The following is a 20,399-nucleotide window of genomic DNA, read 5'->3' as shown; positions in this document are numbered from 1 at the left end:
GTGAGTCGGTCGCTCGGCTAAAAAGTGAGTCGGTCGCTCGGTCTAAAAAAGAGACGCTCGCTCGGTCTACAAAAGTGAGGCGGTCGGTTGCTCTACAAATGATGCGGCGGTCTGTATACAAAGTGAGGCGGTCGGTCGGTCTACAAAGTGAGTCGGCCGGTCGGTCGTGGAAACGACATATTGGATTGCCGCCCTACAAAGACTACCAAATTACTTGAGTATACATGCAGCAAAAATTGCCACTCGCATTTTCAAGAGGGCTAAAGTAAATGTCCATTGTCCGGCTTTGGTCTTTGTTTATTTGTTAGAGGTTGGTTGCGATAAGCCCCATAATAATTCGAAGAAACAACTTACAAATCCATAACAAAATGTTCTCTGGATAAGACAGGACCTAACATAAACATTCCCTATCCATGTAAACGATGACACCAGTGACCAGAGCAGAGAGACCAGATCAATCAATCAATATTAAGAAACCAAAGAAAGAAAAAGCAAAATAGCTGTTGAGATTCTGGCTATTCAATGTTTTATTTACTTTTACGAAAATTACCAGTAAAGTAGAATTTCGAAAACGGAGATACGCTTCCGAACCGCGCGACGTTTCCCGATCGGCAAGGAACCGTAGCATGTTTCCCGTGACTTGTCAAAAGAACGTACTCCGTCAAAAAAGAAACGTAACGTTGTCCCCGCGCGGACTCGATTTAAAAATAAACTTGGAAAAAAATCCATAATGGCTCCCCCACGGCTCATAGAAAATTAGACTTTTAGTATATAGACTAAAAAAAATGAAAATTCAAACTTTAGTTCCCTCCTCTGGGATGAAAAGGGACAAAATTTAAATTTTTCTAAAACCACACAAAACCTTAATAACTAACATTCTGGTCAAAATCTCGGAAATCCGATAACGGTTTCAAAGGGTAGATACACATAATAAAAGCCATATATAACCATGGAAAAAAATAAGACATTGACACATAACATTTTTAAAACACGAAGACTTCTAAAATGGTACGTATATGTTTATGATTTTATACGCACTTTTTGAAGTGGAACACCACATGGCCCAATCCGGCAAAATTTTTAGTTATCAAACGCTTGGTTAGGATATGGAACAATGGGAAAAAGAATAAACCTTCATGTTTGTTTAGGGGTTAAACCTGTGAGGAAGAGTAGCTGCAAATTGATCTTTTCGTCAACAGCGTGCGTTACATTTTTCGAGGACGGCATTTTGTCGGCTTGGAAAGTAATCTATCTTTTTTTCTTCTTTCAGGAACGAGTCACAGAGGAGCAGATAGAGGGTAAGACACATGGTTGATAGTCAGGGTACTAAAAATCGACATGTATCCTGGGGTGGGTGGTGCCAAATTATTACTTTTCATATAGTATCGGCCTGTGTACTATAATTAGGGTGTAGGGTTCAAAATGATTCTTTGGTTTTTGGTACTTTTATGGGGTCCAAAATGGACACTTACACTAGTACACATACTTACTTACTCTCGTACCCTGAAACCTCCCCCCCCCCCCCTGTAAGACATCGATAGTGAATAAAATAGAACGACATTACTCTACACTTTGAATGTGATCATATAGTATATTCCTCAATAACAGTGTGAAGGAGACAAATCAACTGGGTGTCAATCTCAGCGGTTAGATTCATAACTCTTAAATATTGGTAGCCAACCCGGGGGGGGGGGCAGCTGGGCAAAAGGACCGACGGGTATGTGCGGGTCCTAAGGGTACCTTTTCCAATATGTTTAAAATGCACTGTAAGGGTCGGAAAAACTAGAGATGCACTGTAAGGGTAGAAATTTTAGAAAATTCTTGAAAAATCTAGATATTTTGACCAAAAATGCTAGAATTTTGACCAATTTTTGCACGAAAGGGATCGAAAATTTGGGGGAAAATGGGCTCTAAGGGTATGATTTTCACTGATTTTTGCTGCACTGTAAGGGTGCAATTTTAAAAGCCAATTTTTGGCCCGCACATACCGTCAGTCCGCAAACCCAGTGCCCCCCCCCCCCCCCGGGGTAGCCAATCGGAAAAAGCTATTTTCAGTGGATTAATTTTCGCAAAACAGATACTTCCAAAAGACGATTTTAATCAAAATTAATTTAATCTAATTTTCTCGGGAGTTATCTACGCGAATCAGTTCCTTTTTTCAACTGTTTTCTTTCATTTTCCTAGGGGTATTGACAGAGCTCTTGGTTTTTCGCAAGAATTAAATTTCGCGAATTTTCGAAAAAAACTCGCCAAAGACTCCCCCGGTAAATAAATCCATTTAAGCTGCAAAAATGTAAATATATATATTTTTTTACAGAGTTTCGTGACGCGTTTATGGCTTTCGATAAAGATGGGAATGGTTTTATTACAACAAAAGAATTGGCCAAAATTCTAAGATCACTTGGCTTAAATCCTACAGAAAAAGAAATATGCAAGCTTGTCAATGAAGTAGATTTTGATGGTACGGATATGGTTCAATATTCCTTAAAAATCTGAATAGAATATTTTTTCTAATTAAAATTTTCCAAAAATGAAAGAAAAAATACCCCCAGATATTCACCCAAGGATTAATTGTGCCCATTTTCGAAGTCTCTAGACTGCCCTTAAGTATTTGAGACACACCAAAAGACGATTCTCAGATTCTAGCTCAAACGAAGTTTAAAAAATTTAGTCTGCTTTGTCAAGTTAAAAAGCCACTTTAACAAGCTGTAAAATTTCATTCGGCAAATTTTATAATGATAACACCCCCTTTATCTTCTATTTAGGCAACGGAAAAATCGATTTTGTGGAGTTTGTAAATATGATGCTATTGAACGGTGATCAGCTTGTGTGGAATGACAAAGACTTGTTGGAGGCTTTTCACGTCTTCGATTCAGACAATAAAGGTTAGTCAGTCAGACCCAGTCAACTGAGGCTCTGGGAAATATATTCTTTAAAAAAAAAAAGAAGTATTGTTTGTGATTGATGTTGCAGAGTGCTCAATGAAAACCAGAGCCAAGTAAAATATTAAAATATATCTTTCATCACAAAAAATTAAAAGAGTACACTACTCCGATTTCGTGCTACTGCACTTTTCAAATGTACAAAATAAAATTATTTTACTTGATTGAAGACTGTAAAAAATACTTGGGGCTAGCTTGCTAGGGGGATAAGTGTTGAATAATAGAACCGGGGCAGAGCTGATAGGTTACAAATATTTTAAGTTAAGTTAAAAGTCTATGCTGTGAGGAAGGTTTTGACCCCTCTTATAAGGTTTTCCTTACCACCCCCCTGAAAAATACTGGGAGTCGGACCTCTCTGCATTCCATGTTTCGCCCATATAACATGATGAAGATGATATCGAACACTGGAAGGCTGTCAGGATTGATAACCACTACACTACTGAGCCGATATTTAATAATAAGTAAGCTTTTATACATACATAAACGTAAACATTTTGGTTTTGATAAAAATATGATTCAGACCCAGTTAAAGAATAAGAAGAATGGTGTAAATATCATGAAAGAAAAAAACAGATCTTTGGTAACCATTCTTTCCAATGACCAGACATACATTTGTCTGTACACAGACCCAGTATCTACAGCTAATTCCAAAATTCATCGCCGTAGAGATGTCATTCATTGTCTTTTTTGATTTGAGATTCTTCAAATCGACTGCTGCGATGAAGTGTTGGAGAGAGAGGGGAGACGATAAGAGTTGTGTTGCTATTAAAAAATCGTACTTCATCGCAGAGGTCTCCGTACGGGAATTTTTTTATTAAACAGACAATGCGCACAGAGTGTACTTACAAAGCGATAGACGTGAGATACACTCTGGTACAGAGTAGACATACATAGGTAAAGATTTCCATATCAGCATAGGAGGGCAAAAAGCTCTCCCCATAATAAAATACATTAACCCTATTAGCCCCAAGCTTTTTTGACTTTGGTATCCCCAGGGGGGGGTAGAATCTACCACCCTCGATTTTTTTTGATCTAGAAGAGCTATGGTCATGAAATTTGGTACAGATGTTCTCCATCATGAAACAAATTTCCAGGAAGAAAAAAAAATTGATGACGTCATTCAAAAACCGATGACGTCATCACAAAATTTCCACTTGTCGGAAAAAAGCTCGAATATATGGTTTACTAAACTGTCCATTACAATCGAACCAATAAAGATATTTAGATTATGTTTAAAGATTCAGAAAGATAAAAGGTTGTTCTTTAACATAATTGCCGGTTTTGAAATTTCTGCGAAGAGTTTTTCTTAAAATCTATGCTGAAGATGAGTAAAATTTTCAAAATTTGATGACGTCATAAATGATGACGTCATCATTTTCAATTTTCTTTTTTCAATTTTTCAAATTTATATTGTCAATGTCTATCACGTGTCAAAATTTGAAAATGATTGAATAAATAGTTCAAAAGTTATCAGCACTTTAAAATTTTGAGTTTTAAGCGGTTTTAGCTGGATTTTATGTCATGTTTCACAATAAAGCCATAAAACCTGATCTGAGCAACCTATGACCCTAAAATTTTGCACAAGTACTCTTAATAAGATTTTGTTAAAAGTCAGAAAGTTTCAAGTTGTTTAAAAAATTTTTCTCAAAGATATTCACAAAAGAACTCCAGCGTGGTAGATTCTACCCCCCCCTGGGGCTAATAGGGTTAAACTGTATTTTTGATTATAAGTTGAATAACTAGATTCAAATAATAAGAGTTTCGAAGTGAAGAAAATTCCCTTTGGGCTTTGATTCAAATGACTAATACCTGATGTAATACCTCTGAAAATGACAATTCTATTTCCTATATGTATGAAACAGGTTATATAATGGCAGCAGAGCTGAAATACGTGTTGTCACAGATGGACGACGAGAAAATTCGAATTGAGGAACTTCAAGACATGATGCAAGCATCTCAGATCGATCAAAACCGAAAAATCAATTTCAACGGTAAGATTTCTATACAGTAAACTCATTTTACAAGTTCTTTATAATAAGAACAAACTATATACTTAGCTTTAAAAAGTTAAGAACATCCGAACTCTTGAATTTTGGACGATGCATTTAGAGTTGCATGAGACAGGGATTTTTTTCTGAACCGATTATGTTGACAAAACAGACTCGTTCAAATAAGTTACCTAAGGCAGATAGCGTGGATAGCCGGATTTTTATTTATACCAATAATTTTCAAGAAAATTTTCACTTTGATTTTAGTTGATTTTGCAAGTCAGGGATACTAACTGGCGAGGAAACTCTCATGATATGGCAAAACAGACAACACCGACTTTTATTCCTGCTTTTATTAATCTCTTATCTTTCTTATTATATACAGAGTTCAAAAACCTAGCAAAACCTGACCTGAAGATCCATTCACATGCGTTGGCACAACAACAACAACATAACCAAAACAAACAAAGTCTAAGAGCGCTTCGATTCTTGACTTAGATACTTTGAGTATGGTGTACATATTATGGGAAAAATTATAATACTGCATCATCCAAATTAATCAAAACCGATAATTTAGTCCATTATATTTTCTTTGTATGAATTTGTAAGATATTTCAAAGCAGTAACAATTGAAGATTGACCTTTAAAAATACACGATTCAACACAGTCGCCTAATAATGTTTGCTGTAAAAATGATCAAACTAACAATAAATTAAAAACATCTATTCCTTTATACCTTTACCTCAATACTTTTCGCTCACCTTTTTATTTTAGCCCACCTAATAAAATGTGGTTTTAATTTTCGCAAAGCTTGTAATTTCTGGGGTATTTTTTTAGCGTTATTGAAGAAAATATAGATAACGAGCCCGAAGAAGAATTAAAATTACCTTAAGAAAAATTTAAGAAAAAGGCGAAATTGAATCAACTATTTTCAGCATAATTTTACGCTTTTTGAAAAGTGATAGGTCTAAGGAAAACGTCAAACATCCGAAATTTTTTTCGAGCAAACTGGTAGAAGTTCTACTATTTTTTAGTCCACCTTTGTAAAAACTAGAGATCTTACCAGGGGGGGCACGCAGTTACTACAAGACATGATGTGTAGTAAGTGCTTTTTCAACACTTTTAGGACCACCACCCTTTGCAGTTACTACACCTTGGTAGTAACTGTTTTCAGAAAAGATTTCCAGGTACCACCCCTGTTTTTGAGTGATATCATCAAAAACATGCTCGAAATTACCCTAACTTGCGATTATTTTTCAACCTAGAGCCATTTTTGTGCTAGATTTTCTTTTGATTTACTTGCATAGTGTGCAAGGGGGTTCCAGGTCCCACCTGAAAATTCAGGTCCCACCTTATCCTAAAATTCCCACCTTCAGCCCAGACTCCCAGATCCCAGCTAAAAAGAAAAAAAAAATACTAATTCGAGGAACAAAACAAAATTTCTTTACCGTAATATGAAGATGAAATATATTGTTGGTCAATATACGATTATGATTGTTAAAAATAAGAGCAAAAATATTTCTTGCATATTGTTCACATTATGTAAATCTAGTTTTTATCATTATTTTACTGTGGTAATTATTCGTATATGTATAGTTCCATTTCTTACATTTTGGTGCTTCTCAAAATACCTTATTACACTTATATAACTACTCATGTTATTAATGCGAATTGCTTACCTCGCGTTAATTACAAATGTTTAAACAAAATTCGAGCCATGGTTATTTTCGAAAACCCTGCCTTTCGCGATAATAAATTCTCGCACTCATTTTAACCGCGTACTTTTACTTGACTACTCTCGGGTACCTAATAGCCGGGGGGTTTGGAATAAGCAGGGGGGTTGGAAAAAATCTCAAAATTTAATAAGTGGGGGGGGGGGTTGGGAATAAAAATGTCCTGGGTGGAAAATGTTCGAAAAGGAGGCTGATACAGCAGAATTAGGGCAAAAGAGGTAACTTTCAAAAAAAATTTTCCCAAAAATCAATAAGCGTTGGAATAAGAATGTCTTGGGTGGAAAATTTTCGAAAAATTAATTAGCGCCCCCCCCCCGGCTATTAGGTACCCGAGAGTAGTTATATAAGTGTAATAAGGTAAGCAAAAGTTAAAAAAAATCATTCTTAAAGATATTTATTCACACATCAAATGACCTGTAATAATAAAAAGAAAAGTTTAGCATGGTAAAAAATTATTTATGAAATATAAAAAAAATATGTCATAAAATCTGAAAATAAGAAATTTTACTTTAATTTTTTCCAAAACACCCAACGTCCCACCTAAAGAAATTAACTCCCACCTTAACTTGTTTCTCCCACCTAAAACCTGGAAAACCCCAAATCCCACCTGAAAATTTTCGACCCAAATCAACAAAACCCCCCCCACTATTCTGGGGGGGGTGCACACTATGACTTGGTTAACAGCTTTTGAGAACATTTTAATGAAATTAGTGAAAGCATAATTTCAAAGTTGGGTCTGAGAAAAATTTCAGATTTTTTTTCGTCCATTTATAACAAAAATATTTTTTTCAACAAATAATTTTTTCACAAAAAAAATCATTTTTTGTAAAAATTTTGAAAGTTCTTTAAAAAGAATTAAAATATAAGCATTTACTACACCAAAAGTGCTAGTTTTAGTGTCTGGCGCCACCCCCAAACAGCAGTTACTACATTGTGTAGTAACTGTTTTCATAACTTCTAAATACAGTACCACCACGGTAGTAAGTGTCATACTGTCTTGTAGTAACTGCGTGCCCCCCCCCCCTGATCTTACAACCAATAGGACTCGTTTAAAAAAAAAAACGGTTTCTAAAAACAGATTTCTACACATTATCAATGACTAATAATAATTCGCGCGTCTTTTTAGTTTTCACACGGCCGAGTGGGAGAAAGTTAATGGGATTAAGGTATCAACCAACTTACATCATTACAAGTACATCTCAAGGCAGCATTCTGTAAATTATTCAGCTTCTCTTTCATTTCCATGCATTCTAATTGAATGATAAATTTCTCCTTTTCAAAGTTCTTTGCTTGCTTTCGACTGTCAACTGAAAATGAAGATCAAAACAAAGCTATGGTAATTAATAGTATCAGTCTAATCATCTACTTTCGTTTCAATCTTCAATTTATACCGAATTCATTCATGTACTGAGACTTTCAAAAAATAGGAAAAGAAATGCTTTTTAATGAGTTATCAGTTGATATGATATCGTTGAAGTTTTCAAGTCGTTTTCTTTATATAAAAATGACGTTTTTTGCAAATTGACTTTTAAAAAAACCCCACCATTTCCTTTGAAAATCAAACTCTCGCCATACATCTATATATCTTCTTTATTTTATGAAGGCTCTAGGGGGGTGTTCACACTTTGAAAACTTTTTTTAAAGAAGTTTGATACCTAAGGCCCTTGCAAGAGCTTTATTCTTCGATAAAAACGCATTGATGTTTTGAATGGGTACCAATTGAGATAATGATTTTGCAGCTGGAAGGAAAAAGATTAAAACAAATTAATATCTCAGGATTTATTTGCTGGTATAGAAAAGATTTCTCTTAGGTGCCAAATAAACGGGCCCCCCCCTCCCCGCTTGTTAATTTTTCGATTTTTTTCCAATCCCCCCCCCGGACGTTATTAGGACCCCCCCCCCCCGTTTATTAATTTTTGAAAAAATTCCCAGCTCCCAAATGGAAAGTTTCATGTTTTACTCTAAAAAGCCTAAATTTATAGTCTATTTAGACCCTTCTTAGGGTTTTTAAAAGTCTATTTTCCAACCCCCCCCCCGGTAATTAGGTCCCCCCCGGTTATTTGATTTGAAAAAATTTTCCAACCCTCCCGTTTATTCGAACCCCCCCCCCGTTTATTTGGCACCTAAGAGTAGCTTTAAAATCACAGACCAAATGGTTTCCTATAATCACTTGAAAGATTGCCCTAATTTTTTCGATTTTAGGAGGGGCGTTTATTCGAGGAGGCGTTTAAAAGAAGGGGGCATTTATTGAATAATTCTAGTTTAAAGTCGAATATTTGGAGCAAATAAACCCTTTGTTTTAGTTCTTTATCAAGATTTTAGTGCAAAATTTCTTTGGTTCAACGACTAAAATTGCATCGAAAACTGCTCTGGTTACAAGAAATGACTAAAATCTTCCTTTTCAAACCCAATCAACACCTTAAACTAAAGTCACAAGTTTCTAATAAACACCCCTCCCCTAGAGGGGGAGTTCATTCGAAGGTGGCGTTTAAAAGAAGGGGAGCGTTTATTCGAAGTAATACGGTATGTGACAAAAAAATATTCTGATGCTTCATTTTGGCCCGAACAGAAAAAAACTAATAAAGATAGGGATCTATTACTACAGCCACGTCAGGGGGTTTTGGACATTGTATAAAGTAGTTTTTTATTAAATGTTTTGTAGTGTGAAGATTTATAGGAACAAGTTCAAGAAAATACTAACTGTAGTACAACTGCTTATGATTTACAGTAAGATCTTACCTAGTATACTTTCATCATTTAGACTTTTTGAGAGGTTCAATTGGTAGACACTTCGATTCAGAATGCCACCTGACTTTACAAGTTTTCCCTATAAGAGAAAGTTTAAGTAAAAAGAATATTTTAAATTTTGAAAGTAACGAAATATGCACTGCAATCAGGACAGGTACATGAAGGCAAAATTTAGTATTTATGTATTCAAAGGGGGCGTTTAAAGAAAGCGGGCGTTTAAAGAAAGCGGGCGTTTAAAAAAGGGGTAACAAATGTGAGCAAAAAAATAAGAATCTTGTCAGCACTCCCTCGCAAACATTATGATGTATGTGGAGATCTCATTCCACTTTTGACCAAGCTTTGGTACTTAGAGGGGGGCTGTAAATCATTTTTGTGTCAGGTTTTATCAAATAACAACAATTTGAAATACCTTATGTTTTCTGTAATGAATCCTTTTAGTTTTACGGTTGATAGTTTGTTGTTGTTCATTTGGTAAGGTGGATCCAACAGTCGAAACGTCCATCATAACATCGCTTCTGACTTCTTACATCAGAAATAATTGATAGCATAAATTCTCTGATTTTTTAACCAAGATCCTTTTCATATTCTTATTGCTAAAACCTGAAAAAATGATATTATTTTTTATTTGCCGCTGGGATAATCTATACACCCCCTTCTCACAGACCCACTGGGACCCCTACCCACTGGAAAAATTGGCCAAAATATCATCCCCATTGTCGGGAATATCAATCCCCATTGTGTTTCAGTCTGTTATTATCCCTGCTGGTTGAAGAAATCCTACCGGGTCTGTGAGAAAGGGGTGTTTTTATTTGTAAAAATTAATGGTGTTTGGAAAACTTGCAAATAATGACGAATGTTTTTTGACCAAAAAGTTACTCTGTAGTTTTTACTTGTGTTTGAGTACTAACCCTAAGACATTAATACCTCCTGTGAAAATTCTAAGCATTTTCCTCTGATCGCTTTATGGCCAGAAAACTTAATTTCAAATTAGTTTTGAAATTCAATCAAAAAAAGGTTTATAGTACTGGATAGTAAACAATAGGGGTAGAACAAATTCTATTTATTTGTTTCTTGAGTCATTGGCAGCTCAACAATACATTTCAAATTGGGCATTTAGCAGAAAGTGACCCAATATTTTGACGGTAAGATTGAGCTTTAACTAGTTTGCACCAACGTTTTTTTTCAAACTCCTTCCCCCTTTCTTCTTGTTGAGGTTTATGAATAAATGAATATGATGTGATGAATTAAAATGCAAGAATAAAAGAAATTTTTGATTATATATAGAGAATATAGCTTCGACTAGTATCATGCACAGTTATTGTGTCAAATTGAGTTTTGAAACTCCATCTTTAAATAAAAAAAAATAAAAAGGTATAATAGTACTGGATAGTAAACAATAGACTAAATTTCTTTCAGCCCAAATAATGCGTTTCCCGTAATTTTTGTATGAAGAGTTAGGTCTATACTGATTGATAGTTTGGTTTGTCAGTTAGTCACACTAGGAAATCAAGCTTTCAGAAAAAACAACATAAGTCATCTACAGGATGTATTTGCAACAACAAGAAGGATGAGAGTTACCTGAGTCAAGTTCAAGTTCCCAAGACAATTAATTAAAACTTGAAAACATAAAATAAGACAAAATGACTGATTGCGAACATGCAGTAGCCAGAATATCAACCAAACAAATTTTGTCATTCAATTCCCGAGACAGCGCTTCGATTTTTAAGGCCTTGTTTATACGCTAAGGTTTTTTTTAAAGTTTTCATAGTTGGCTTGGCTCAAATTTTTTCATCTATGGCTCAAACTTTAGGCAATTTCTCACAGTTTTTGAAAATATCAATTTCATTAAAAAGCGCCGTGTTATTTTTGCTTGCGAGTCAAGTAAACAATATAGCGCTTTCACAGCATTAATCTTTGATATGCATTCCGGCGGGACGCTAGTGTGACTAAATGTTTGTGTCCTCCAACAGTATGGTGGGAAAATGAAAAAAAAAGTTTCAGATTTATTTACCAACCGACCGACCCATTTTTAAAAGCTTCTAGGACACGAACCAAACAATCATAATTGGGCCTGGCCTATATTCTACACCTTCAAAGGGCCATTCCAGAAAATTGTCATTACCTTTGTTGGATAACGTACATTTTTAGATTTTTTCTAGCCTCGGAAAAATCCAGTGATGGTGCTTTGAAATTCTGATGAAAATCCATGTATTTTCGCAAAATGCGTCGGAAATTCCACACTTCTTTGCTGTTGTTAATTCAATTGCGTTGGAAAGTGTATGAATACTTTCTTCTCTTGCCTTGGAAATTTTGAATTTTGTTGAAAACTTTTGCCCTTGGAAATCCTGTGTCGTCCACCCCTTAGGCTTTAAAACTCCTATATCAGGATTAAAAACTAGGCTAATCTTACCTCTTTTATCGCTACCTTTACAAAATACAATGCTGACAAGTGGACACAACACATTGACAAGTAATCCCTGTGCACTGTGAGAGAAGTTTATATCGAAATCTGCAACAAAAACAAAAGTGGTCTCTTCTACTGATTGCTTCACTGCGCTCCTTCGCAGCTGTTTATCAAATTTCCAACAATGAGATTTCACACGGCCCTTCTTTTTGGCACCTGTAGCAAGCCTCTCAGTGTCTTGCGCGACGGGCGGCTGTAAAATCCCACCCTTCATATATTTGTTTCAATCCATGATCCTAAGGCTTTGGTTTTGTCTCATCTTCAATTTACTGATTTTAAAGCGGGAAATTGATGTGAGAGTTATATTGTCAACAAAGTACCGTAAAACATCATTGAATAAAAGAAGGACTTTCAATCTTAAATATTTTCATTTTGAAGAATTGGTGCAAAAAAGTGAAACATGGAAAAAGTTTCATTTTTTATTGGTTCAATCGAAATAGGGGATTTCGAAAACTTTCCATGTTTGGTTTTTTGCACAAACCCCTGTAACTATGGGTGAGCAACCCATTGCTAAGATGTTGGGTTGAAATCGAAAGTGAAACCACTGAAAATGAAGGTAAAATTGGCCCGCACTCCAAATCCCGTAATCTTGATATAGGAGTTTAAGCATCACTGTTGTTATGGTGTTCATTCCAGTCTAGCTATATTTTATCATTCTACAGAAATCCCCGCTTGAAAAATCAAAACATTGATACGTGGTTGAATTTACTAAACCTTCCCAAATTAAAATGTGGGTAAATATCGGCTCCCGTTCACTCCAATCATCATGATTCTGATCACGTCATGGCTGGAACCCCCCCCTGGCCTGAGGGGGGGGGGGCTAAAAGGTCGAGCAGCAATTGGTACCTGATTTTAGCCTGTGGCTAGGGGGGACTAACCATGTTAGGGGTCACCTAATTTTTTCAGATGGACCTGGGGGCTAGACTCTATGTTTGGTGATTGAATTATAAGCAGCCTACCAGACCATAGGTTGGCACTTTCTCATATTTTAATCTAAGCAATGCTCAAAAACTGACAATTTGGTATCTAATATATTATCTGCAGTGCCGTAGCAACTGGGGGGGCAAGGGGCTATGCCCCCAATAATTTTTTCAAAAATGGTTATTTTGCAAAATGCAAAGTTTTTCTTTTTTAATTTGTCATAATTGTCTTATAAGTGCATGTTTTGAGTGCATTCTCAAGCAATCTAGAGCTCAAATTTTCAAAATTTTCCCCCTCGGGCCAAACCATGGTTGGCCCTTGCGGTGTCACTAAACTTCAGCCCCCCTAATATGAACATGCTTCCTACGGCACTGATCTGTAAAAATTCTTCAATTCTGTTGCATTTACTTAGCTAAAAAATCTGTCTGGCCAGGGTTCTGCACCCTGACTTACAAAATCTTGATTATCTGGCATGAACCTTCAGTACTTAGCTTATCTCTTATTTCTTAGGGCATTTATTCTATTTAGCAATAAGCTAAACCAACTGTTGTATTTGTTTGATTGTTTGAAAAGGATTTTCGAAAAAATTTGACGCGTCGTTGGCTTAGGGGTCACCTAAAATATTTGGCAACCAGGGGTTAACTAAATCTTAGGGGTCACCTGAATTCTTAGGGGGCTCCTAAAACCTGCTGCCAAGCCATGTCACGTGATATAGCTTGATATTTTGACTTTTTTAAACAAATGAAATCATTTGTTTATACTGCACTAAAGGCCTTTCTAAATAATAAAAGAAGAACTTTAAATCTTAAAAATATTTTATTTTGAAGAATAGGTGCAAAAAAGTGAAACATGGAAAAGTTTCATTTTTCATTGCATTAAAATCGAAATGGGGGATTTGGAAAATGTTCTATGTTTGTTTTTTTGCACAAACCCCTGTAACTATGGGTGAACACCCCATTGCTAAGATGTTGGCTTGAAATCAAAAAAGTGAAACCACTCAAAACGAAAGTAATCTTGATATAAGAGTTTAAGTATAGACTGTTTGGATAGAAGTTAAAGGTGCACACAATATAGCAAAACTGCTTCGCTCGTAAATTCGACATGCAATAATTATCTCCGTTATATAGCGACAGAAAGAACGACCATCTACACAAATTCAAGGGCCGTTCGGGCTGTCAAACAAAGAAAAGACATAAACATTGGGGCTGTTTGTTTTGGTTTTCGACCTTTTCGCCTTTCCATCTGCCATCTTGAATTGTATGCAAAAATACAGGAACGAAAAAGCTGTGGTTGGATTTTTGGAAAATATGCAAAACATAATGCAAGTTTTTAAACAAAGATTAAAAAGCCGACAAAGCATCTTATATAGAAATATTATAATCATTAGAACAATAAAAGATGGAATTTCTTAATCCAAAAAGAAATATTTACAGAACAACAAAAGCCTTTTAGAAATTTGTTCTTTAAAAAGACATAGCATATTCTGTTTTCATGCCATTAAAAAATTCCACGAAGACGGAGTACACACATCAATTTTCAAAACACGCAAACTGAAAGCAGTAATTATGACGTCACACATTCAGCAGGTTCCGATCAATGTTTTGATTTGATCGTTTGGCGGTTCTATTCCCAGGAGAATAATTTACCGTCAGCCAAATAGGGATTATTTTTGTACCTTCGCGGGTGATTTTTCAGCTTGAGTTTATGTCTAATGTTATGGTTTTTTTAAGTGCTTGTTCTACGAGATGAGCAAATTTGATTATTTCTAGTTTTCAAAAGAAGCAAATTTAATCTTTCTTCTACAAGATTACACTTTAATATAATGCCAATCAGTCACGGAAATCCTTGCATTTGCACAGGGTTCGACATGCGGCAAATGCAACGGGTCGAAAACGAAAGTGGCGAAAAAACCCTGTGCAAATACACTCGATCACTGCGACCCGTTGCATTTACACAGAGTGGAAAAATGTTTCACTTGATTATTAAAAAATGCACAGATCAAAATTTTAACCCGTAGACAAAAATTTTCTAAAAAGGCTAAAGAATCTTCTAAAGAAAAAATGAAAATGCCATTCATCTTTTCGTTTTATGCCATTTTCATTTTAAAGTTGAGATTTGTTAATTTTCACGCATTTTGCCTTACACGTTCTAGCTCATTTGCACAGGGTCGGAAAAAATAGTTGAAACCGTTGCAAATGCACACCCCGTGCAGCAAATGCAAGGATTTCCCTACTGACTGCCAATTATGCATGTAAGTTTTATATTAATACTTTCTTTTTGCATATGCTTTGCATACTTTCCAAGGGAATTTCACCACGGCAATTCGGCCACCATAATTTTTGCATTCAACAAAAATAGTTAACATTTATTATGCTCTTTTTCATTCCCATCTTCAATATGGTTGCCAACTCTGGGGTCTTACTGACAATACCACCTCTAAGCCTATATTTATCCTTCAAAAGAAAGCCTTACGTCTTATTACTTTTAACAACTTTTGATGCCCTTCTTCTCCACTCTTTTCTGACCTCAAAATTCTCAAGATTTTTGACCTTGTCAAATGCCTTAATATATCTTTTGTCCACAGATTCCTAAATAACAAATTACCCTTTAACCTTCTGGAGTTTTTTAACTTTATTCAGCTTGATGCTGAAGACGAAAACACTCAAAGTACCAGAGGAGCATGTTTGAAACTACTTTTTGTTCCCTCCTACAACACCATTACCTTTGGGAACAAATCTTTCTCTAAGTTTTGCATAACACATTGGAACAACAGCATCCAGCGATCTTACCCAAATATTACCCTGAGCTCATCTGATTTCAGTTTTGTTAATTTATTCTTCATTAGATAACAAAATTCTTAAAAAAATTTAAATATTTATAAATAATTTACAAAGTGTTATAAACGCAATCTGTACTTAGAGGTGGCCGCATCTTTTTGATTAGCTAGACTACCGTAGGATCGTCTAATCTCGACATACGTCTTGCAATCTCGACACCGGATCTGTAAAATAATCAAAACAAACCTTGAATGAAATTCTTGGTATCATTCTTATCGAACAAGTTCATCCATCAAACTAGAAGTTCAGTAAACATTGCAATCCTTTTAATTAAAAAAACAGCCAAATTATAAGCAGTTTTGCATACACAACACACGAAACGCATGCAAACTTCCTCGTAACTTTCTCGTGTCCATCATTAAAATTTTACAACTTTATTACGCTTCAAGTCACGTGATAAAAATAATTCGCGCGCTTAGCCTGGTTTCCCCTTCCTTATATATAAAAACACACGCTCTAGGCGCTAACAGGCCGCACGCCGTGATGGCCAGTATGGCGGTCACATTAAATTCAAAAGGAAACCGGGTTCTTTTATCATTTTCGGTTCACGGTAAAAATGTCTACTAAAAAATTCCTCGCGTGCAAAATGTTGTGTTGTTGTGATTTGGACATCTTCGTTGAAAGCATGCTAATTAGTTTTTAGCGATTACTTTACTACATCGTTAAAGTTTTTTCTTCACATTTCTCATATTATATTAACAATCTGTGACGTGATAGAGAGAGAGTACATTTTAGTGATTGATTGATAACTTTGGTATGTATTTGTTTATGTTTGATTTTTTATTTCGAAGACCAGCCTACAGCTATGTCGAGATTGCAAGACGTATGTCGAGATTAGACGATCCTACGGTATAAGGAAGGCGGTCTCCGCCCTCCATATATTTTTTGTGCATATCATCACTTGTATCTTTTTTGTAGTGTTAAATGGTAAATAAATACTTACTTACTTACTTACTACTTACATACAACTCAATATGGCGGATGGAAAGGCGAAAAGGTCTATTTTTCCAAGCTATTTTCCTAACCTTTTTTTGACATTTTTTAATCAAATTTTTGACCCCTATGACCCCTCATTTTCTTTCTTTTTCAAAGCTCTAAAGGATAGGATAGGTTTTGAAAAAAAACATTAAATTTGAAAAATCTTCCAGAGTTGCTATCCTGTAGATGACTGATGTTGTTTTGCTGTGAATGAAAGCTTGTCTGTTGTTTGACCATCCTGACTGAGACATCGATCGCACCTAGCAAAACTCAAAAAACTCTATTGACTTAGTATTTTGCAAATGAGTTACCTTGAACTACACAAATATACAATACCTACTATGTACCTCACCAATTCAATATTGCACAACACATGAAAAGTGGTTGATGGCTGCCTGATGGCTCTCGGCAAGAAAACTTTTTGAAAAGTCGCGCTAGATTGATAAAGGCTAGCCTCTGATCTGAGGCCAAGAACGTAAAACAATGAAATGCAAAGAGTTGGGAATTAGATGACCGACTTTTTTCGGCGAATTGATAACCTTTGGTTCTCAAACGATCATTATGTAACGGTAGTTTTTTTTATTTTGAAAATGTTTTGCAAGCTCAGGCTAGCTTTTTCCGTGAAACTTCGCTGTCCAGTTTCAGATCTTCACCGCAGCGCCTTTTTTATGGTTACCAATACTGTATTCGGTTAACAAGGCAAAAGCTCACAGCGGTGGAGACCTTGCAGCATCATCCAACAAAACGGTTTCGGCTTGTTGTTCGCTTGCGTTGGCCACATTACATTTCGAAAGACTGGCTGTGGAGCTTACTAACCAAATTATAGACCTGTTCATAGTACTTTCCAACATCGAAAATGCCACGTAAATTCACCTCTTTGCTTGGACAAACACTAAAGGTATGAACTCCAACTCTCTTTTAGGGCTCTTTTTCCAAAAATCCTATTTGCCCCAGAACAGGGACCTCGACTCCCTATTTAACGACATGTAGACCAAATTTTAAACTATCATAGGCCCACTAGATCAGGCGGCCATCAAAAAAATGCTCTGTTCGCGTTGCAAAAGGTGTTAAAAATGCATGCGGGTGGACGGGTGGTCGGAAAAATTCCCGGGTTTTTTTAATTACGCCAGTAAATTCGGGGGGGCGGGTGGTGATGCGAACAAAACAATTTTTCGATGGCCATCAGAGCGATTAAGAAGAAAGCTATACTTAAAAAGAACAAATTGCTTTTCCTGGATTTTTTTCCGCTTCTCCGCATCGTAAAAGTCAGCTAAAACCCTGTAAAATCTCATGCAGAAAAAACTGGAAAATGCCAAAATAGCCTAAATTAGCAACTCCAGAAGATTTTTCAAGTTTTAATTTTTTTTCAAAATCCATCCTATCTTGTAGAGCTTTGAAAAAGAAAGAAAATGAGGGGTCATAGGCCTCAAGAGGATAAGTGGTTGTAAAGATATGGACACGATCAATAATATGAGACCAATTTTGGCCTACTTGTGGACATTGATACCATGTGTTAAACTTTTATCAATTATTTGAACATAGTGAATATTGACAACTATCAGTGGATATGTTATCTTCAAAAATTGATAAATCTTTAACACTGTTGAGGTCCTGTGTCGCAACGATCAAATCAAGACAACTTATTAACACCTAAAGTGATGACAAAAAAATGATAAAAAATTAACAAGGTCTTTTTTTTGGAAATGATAAAAAATAGTCTAAAACTTTAATTTACCTTGAAATTGAAATCCTTTGGACAGACCAAAAATATGATAATTTTTTATCAAATTTGACAGGTTTCAGGCTCAAAACAATGAATGATAATTTTTTAACGATTGAAGTTCAAAACTTGGTACTTTTATCAAAATTTTGGGAAACTGCCAACAATTTGGGTCGTTATTTTTAACTCTTTGTTTTGATACATATCTCTTTAAAACTATACGCAGAACTAAATTTTGAATAACTTGAACAAAATAGATAAAACTTAACCAAAACTAGTATGTATTGTAATATTACACTAGTAAGTAGGGTGTTAAAATATTATCAAATTGACATAAATGGTTAAAAAATGACCAATTGTTTGCATATTAACAAATCTGAGTATCAATGGAGCGAAATCAGAAAAAGATAGATTCAAATGATAAATGTTCAGACAATAGAAGATAATTTTTAAACAATTACTTTCTGTTATAGTTTTATTAGTCTTTGCCACTTAAAGATACTCAATTAAGACTTTCAAAATGCTCAAGAAGCTGATCTACAACCTAATTAAAAACACCCTAGAATAAATCAAACACTAATATTAACAAAAATACTGTAAAATGTTAACAAAATACTAAACAACTAACGTGAAACACTATAACAGGGTTTCTCCAAATCTAGAGTACTACGATTACAATTTTCATTTATTCCGAAACGTGCATCCGCATATCTTTAACTTGTCAATTAAAGTTGGTTATCTGAAAGACATTTCACTAATTTAAGTTTGGAACCTGATTTGACCCCTAAAAATTGCCCCCAAATGACTTAAAACTTTATCTTAATTTTTCCTTGCTAGATTAAGTTCATTTTTGCCAAAATTGTTAAAATTTATCATTTTTGTGTCCAAATACATGCAACAATTGTTATTTCTATCTGATAAATTCACTTTCTCTGAAATTGTCTAAAATCTAACTGCTAGTTCCAAGGCAGCAAACCATTTTCGTAATTTTCTGAGTGTACAGCGTTACAAATTTATCAATATTTTGTTAACGCTCTGATAAATTTTGTAAAATTTAATATCTGGCTAAATTAAACATATAAATAATTTTTCATTGGGGGATTTCAGACTTTTTACTTTCATTGATTGATAAAAAGTTAACAATGTAATTTTTTATCATATCTTTGTCAAAAATAAGTTTTTAATTTTTTGAAAAAAATATTTAAAGAACGTGTATATCTAACTTCTGTTAATTTTCGACCATCACAATTAAATTCAGAACTTATTAACAAACAATTTTTGGACAATTTTATGATGTCCACAATGGTGTCCTCATATTATTGATCGTGTCCTATTAAATTTTAGTGTCAAAATTTTGACTAAAAATGTCAAAAAAGGTTAGGAAATAGCTTGAAAAATTCGAAAATGTTTCAAAAAAGAAAAAAAAATTTTCCAGTCATGCTTCTTAAAATTTTGCATATCTCTTTTTTAGTGGAGCTAGACCTCAAATTTGGAGGGAAATTCTTGATGGTGTTAAATATTATTATATACATATTTGTAAATATTTGTATATTTATCAAATAACGAAAGATATATCTTTTTTTGAAAAAGAAGACATTGCATTGTTTTTTTTGTTATTGAAGCAAATAGCTTGGAAAAGGTTGACCTGAGTCCCACAGGTGTTAGGACCATTTTCAAGGGCCCTGGAAATGGACCAAAAACTATGAGAGACTATTTTTCTGAAAGTAGAACCCCAAATGAAAAAAAGCCATTTGGCAGAAAAAAAACTTTTTTGGGACATTCCCATGCTAAAGAGCAAAGTTAAAAAAACTACACATGAAAAAAAAGAAAAAGAAATTAGCGAATGTGTTTTTGAATTTCTCACCCTTTTTCTGATAAACATACAGTTCAGCCTCCAATTACTTTTCCTCCATTTCCAGACACATTTATTCTTGAAAGTGCAATTCTTTTCCCCGTCGGCAAACAATTTCAAAATGTTGCAAAACGTTCGGCATTTTACCAATTTGCCGTCTAGCCCGTGTCCACAGTGTTATATACCGCTGGAAAGCTAAGATCACGGGCTTTCTTT

The 20,399-nt window shown here is 35.0% G+C and overlaps 2 protein-coding genes across 2 annotated transcripts in view; one reads left to right on the top strand and one right to left on the bottom strand.

The window, feature by feature from the left end:
* Positions 1-5,599, top strand: part of LOC136811401 (calmodulin-alpha-like) — a 9,207-nt gene extending 3,608 nt beyond the window's left edge. Inside the window, exons 2-6 of the mRNA XM_067068004.1 lie at positions 1,271-1,298; positions 2,318-2,461; positions 2,766-2,885; positions 4,805-4,933; positions 5,316-5,599. Coding sequence (XP_066924105.1) covers positions 1,271-1,298; positions 2,318-2,461; positions 2,766-2,885; positions 4,805-4,933; positions 5,316-5,428 — 534 coding nt within the window. The 3' untranslated portion in view covers positions 5,429-5,599. The remainder of the gene's footprint in view (positions 1-1,270; positions 1,299-2,317; positions 2,462-2,765; positions 2,886-4,804; positions 4,934-5,315) is intronic.
* The window catches only part of LOC136811382 (uncharacterized), an 18,894-nt gene extending 8,887 nt beyond the window's left edge, over positions 1-10,007 (bottom strand). The window contains exons 1-4 of the mRNA XM_067067983.1: positions 9,821-10,007; positions 9,403-9,490; positions 8,319-8,402; positions 7,846-7,970 (exon numbers count right to left, since the gene is read on the bottom strand). Of these exons, the coding sequence (XP_066924084.1) occupies positions 7,846-7,970; positions 8,319-8,402; positions 9,403-9,490; positions 9,821-9,916 (393 nt within the window). The 5' untranslated portion in view covers positions 9,917-10,007. The remainder of the gene's footprint in view (positions 1-7,845; positions 7,971-8,318; positions 8,403-9,402; positions 9,491-9,820) is intronic.
* Positions 10,008-20,399: the final 10,392 nt, after the last annotated feature.

This window comes from Clytia hemisphaerica, unplaced genomic scaffold (assembly GCF_902728285.1).
Source record: "Clytia hemisphaerica strain Z4C2 unplaced genomic scaffold, Clytia hemisphaerica genome assembly, whole genome shotgun sequence".
NCBI classification, from domain to species: Eukaryota; Metazoa; Cnidaria; class Hydrozoa; order Leptothecata; family Clytiidae; genus Clytia; species Clytia hemisphaerica.
This window is presented reverse-complemented; position numbering and strand designations above follow the sequence as displayed.